This window comes from Notothenia rossii (genome assembly GCF_949606895.1).
Source record: "Notothenia rossii genome assembly, chromosome: 2".
Classification (NCBI taxonomy): Eukaryota; Metazoa; Chordata; class Actinopteri; order Perciformes; family Nototheniidae; genus Notothenia; species Notothenia rossii.
This window is the reverse complement of record NC_136904.1, coordinates 3,579,931-3,583,341: the sequence shown is the minus strand read 5'-3', so window position 1 is coordinate 3,583,341 and position 3,411 is coordinate 3,579,931. Positions and strand designations below refer to the sequence as shown.

Below are 3,411 nucleotides of genomic sequence, written 5' to 3'. Positions count from 1 at the left end.
GCTATGACAGGCCCTCTGACAGCCTGTGGTCTATAATCATCCCTCCAGCTGTTCATTTGACCTCTGACCTCTGCTCCTCACACCTCTGTAATGACACTCAGCCACGCTACAGTTCACCAGAGGATAATGATCCGGGGGCAGAAGCTCCACCCTGATGATGAACGGACTTCCCACTGCGTCCTCGGGAAAGTACGAGTCCTTTTGAGAGGTTGGTTGTTATACATGTTAAGCTGTGAAAACCTACTTTGGTTTCCTCACCTCAGCTGCAGTGGATATAAACTGGGATGTAGCGCCCTCTGCTGGTGGAGCGGCTTCACTTCAGGGAGCAGGAGTGAGAACATGCGATTTCTTAGCAGGAAATCATGAGCTTTAAACGTTTATCTGTCCAAGATGTAGCACCAACAGTGCACTTAAGAGAGGAGGAGAGGAGTGCATCTACTTTCCACTCAAAAAGCCAGATCTTGTCTTTCTTTCTTTATCCAACATTAAAATGTCCTTCAAGACGTAAAAGCAGCAGGTCTAACTGACAAACACTGAAGGACTTATGAGGGTTTCATCGACGGCTTTATGACCAACAAGCTGGTGTCACAGCAATGAAGGTCAGAGAATAACTGGGCAGCTTCCTAATTGGCTTTTCTTGAGGCGCTGTCACTCTTCTAGCTGAATCCTGGCCACAGATCGAAGCTCACTAATTGACGTATTGTATCTTATATGTTTAATACTTATAAAAGCTTTTAAAAGGGAACTTTAGAGTTAGACTGTATGACTTTTTGTCAAGCCCTGAGTCCGGTCTATTCTCTATGTATTAAGCAACACTTTCAGCTCCAGCTTTTTCACCCGACATTGAGAATAACTCTGAAGGCATATCAACCCCAGCATTAGGTTAGCTTAGCTTCAAGTTAGCATTAAGACTGGAAACATCCACCCCTTTTCCAAGTGTTAATGCTAAGCTAAGCTAACCGGCAGCTTGTGGTAGTTTCACACTTATTAAACGGACAGAGAACAGTATTTCCTCCTCATACTCTGTTCATATATAAAAAAAACGGTTCCTTTATTTACTTTGTTTTTGGCCATGTTTGCTTTATTTTGGTGTTGTGTTTTTGCTGCACTTACCTTTGGCCCTTCTTTGTGAGAAGTGTGTTGATGAGGTCTTTGCTATTGAACGAACCATTGATAAAACATCAACATGTATACAGTTTACATTTAGATTCAGAAAAACCTTTATTGAGCAGTGAGTCAGCCCTGTGTGCTTCACAGTACGACATGTGGAACCCTCTTCACTCTGAATCGGTTTCCTTCAGGCCATCATTCAGAATATATTCACGCTCAGCACGCCTGTGTTTTGGTTGGAAGGGTCCACATTTCATATTTCCTCTGATTGAGAAGCAGCTTCTACTCTTTGAAATGTCTAAAATATTGGAAGTCTTACATATTTACATTCTCTCTTTAATTAAATATATGAACACACTTTGTGCTAAATGTTTTATGATACTTGAACTCGAGTTATACAAAAAAATACTTCAAGCATTTCTGAGTTTTCGGAGTTTGTCGAACAGGATTGGGATTTAAATACTCATCCATCTCCTGAATGAGCTCCTGAAGACGCCTCAGGGAAGCTGCAGAGCTCAGGCTTCTGCAGCAGAGCTCCCATTGGCTGCAGACTCAGGAAGAGGAAGGGATGCAGACGATAAAGTTCATAGTTTGAAGTGGTTCAGACAAAAAGACACATCTTCCTCGCTCTGTGTCCTGCACACACACTCCCCTCAATCCTCACACACTCCCTTCACACACTCCCCTCAATCCTCACACACTCCCTTCACACACTCCCCTCAATCCTCACACACTCCCTTCACACACTCCCCTCACTCTCAAATGAAAGTGTTGAGTAGCAGCCGCAAGGGGTTGTGGGCTTTGGAGTCTGTGTGTGTATGAAAAGTGATGGCCAAGGCGAAGTGAGGATGTATGAAGAGAGAGACGAAAGGATAGAGAAAGTGGTGGGAAAAGGAAAAGTGTCTGGTCTTAGTTGAATGTAATGCAGCGGCAGTTTAACTGTGAAGGACGTTGATAAACGGAGGTTCTTCCCACGGCACCCGAACGTCCCGTTCATCTTTTTCCCTTCAAAGTGTCTGGGCAGCTGGTTACCGGCTGACAACGAGCCAAGTCAGAACTCACCGGTGTGTATTCGAAACTACGGTTTCGGTGCCGAGATCCCGGCTTTAGAGAAGGTAACAAAAGGAGTGGTTCAGAGAGTCACTTCTTCTTCTCAGTTGCACTGTCTGTGTCAGAGTTCAGAGAGAAACCATGTCTCCCTCCCAAAGAGTCTTTGTTTCTCATGTCGGGGTTCAGGTGCTCAGCAGGAGGTCTCCTTGTCCGGAGCCCCACTCCACAAAGTCCATTTCCCCGCTGGAGTGCGTTGGGTTATCCGGAGCGATGCCCTTCCGCTCCCCGAACACCTTCTCCTGCAGCTCGATGATGTCGTTACGGATGTCGGCCATCATCAGCAGGAGGAAGTCGAAGGAGCCGGGGGGGCCCTGGAAGGGAGGAGAGAGGGAGGGATTGGTTAATGAGATTTAGGAATCATTTGGGTTTGAGGAGTTTCCTTTTTGGAGATGTGATGCCTAATAATACGCTGGACGACAGGTGCAAAAAAAACACTGCATGAAGCTCAAAACACAACCAGCAGAAAACCAGCAGAGAGTGTCACTGGAAACGAACCCAACATTTAGGATTATTTTTAACAATGTGATCGGAACGTCACCAGCTTTATAATCCTGAACGTCACCAAGCACTCCGGTCCCAGCTGTGCGCGTCACTCTTTAGTGTCCCCTGGTCTCCGAGCTGTGTGCGTCACTCTTTAGTGTCCCCTGGTCTCCCAGCTGTGTGCGTCACTCTTTAGTGTCCCCTGGTCTCCCAGCTGTGTGCGTCACTCTTTAGTGTCCCCTGGTCTCCCAGCTGTGTGCGTCACTCTTTAGTGTCCCCTGGTCTCCAGCTGTGTGCGTCACTCTTTAGTGTCCCCTGGTCTCCCAGCTGTGTGCGTCACTCTTTAGTGTCCCCTGGTCTCCCAGCTGTGTGCGTCACTCTTTAGTGTCCCCTGTTCTCCCAGCTGTGTGCGTCACTCTTTAGTGTCCCCTGGTCTCCCAGCTGTGTGCGTCACTCTTTAGTGTCCCCTGGTCTCCAGTTGTGTGCGTCACTCTTTAGTGTCCCCTGGTCTCCCAGCTGTGTGCGTCCCTCTTTAGTGTCCCCTGGTCTCCCAGCTGTGTGCGTCACTCTTTAGTGTCCCCTGGTCTCCGTTGTGTTTTTTCAGCTTGTTGCAGAGTTTTGTATTTGCAATTTCAATGTCATGTCATGTTTGCAAAATGTGGATAAACGAGGCAGGTTATAAACTTAGAACACGTAACGGTGGATTTTTAA

At 46.9% G+C, this 3,411-nt stretch overlaps 1 protein-coding gene across 1 annotated transcript in view; it reads right to left on the bottom strand.

Annotated features, from left to right (window-relative positions):
* Positions 1-1,202: 1,202 nt before the first annotated feature.
* Positions 1,203-3,411, bottom strand: part of LOC307027951 (uncharacterized protein) — a gene marked incomplete at its 5' end in the record, with an annotated part of 39,770 nt that continues 37,561 nt past the window's right edge. Inside the window, one exon of the mRNA XM_079662645.1 lies at positions 1,203-2,531. Coding sequence (XP_079518771.1) covers positions 2,343-2,531 — 189 coding nt within the window. The 3' untranslated portion in view covers positions 1,203-2,342. The remainder of the gene's footprint in view (positions 2,532-3,411) is intronic.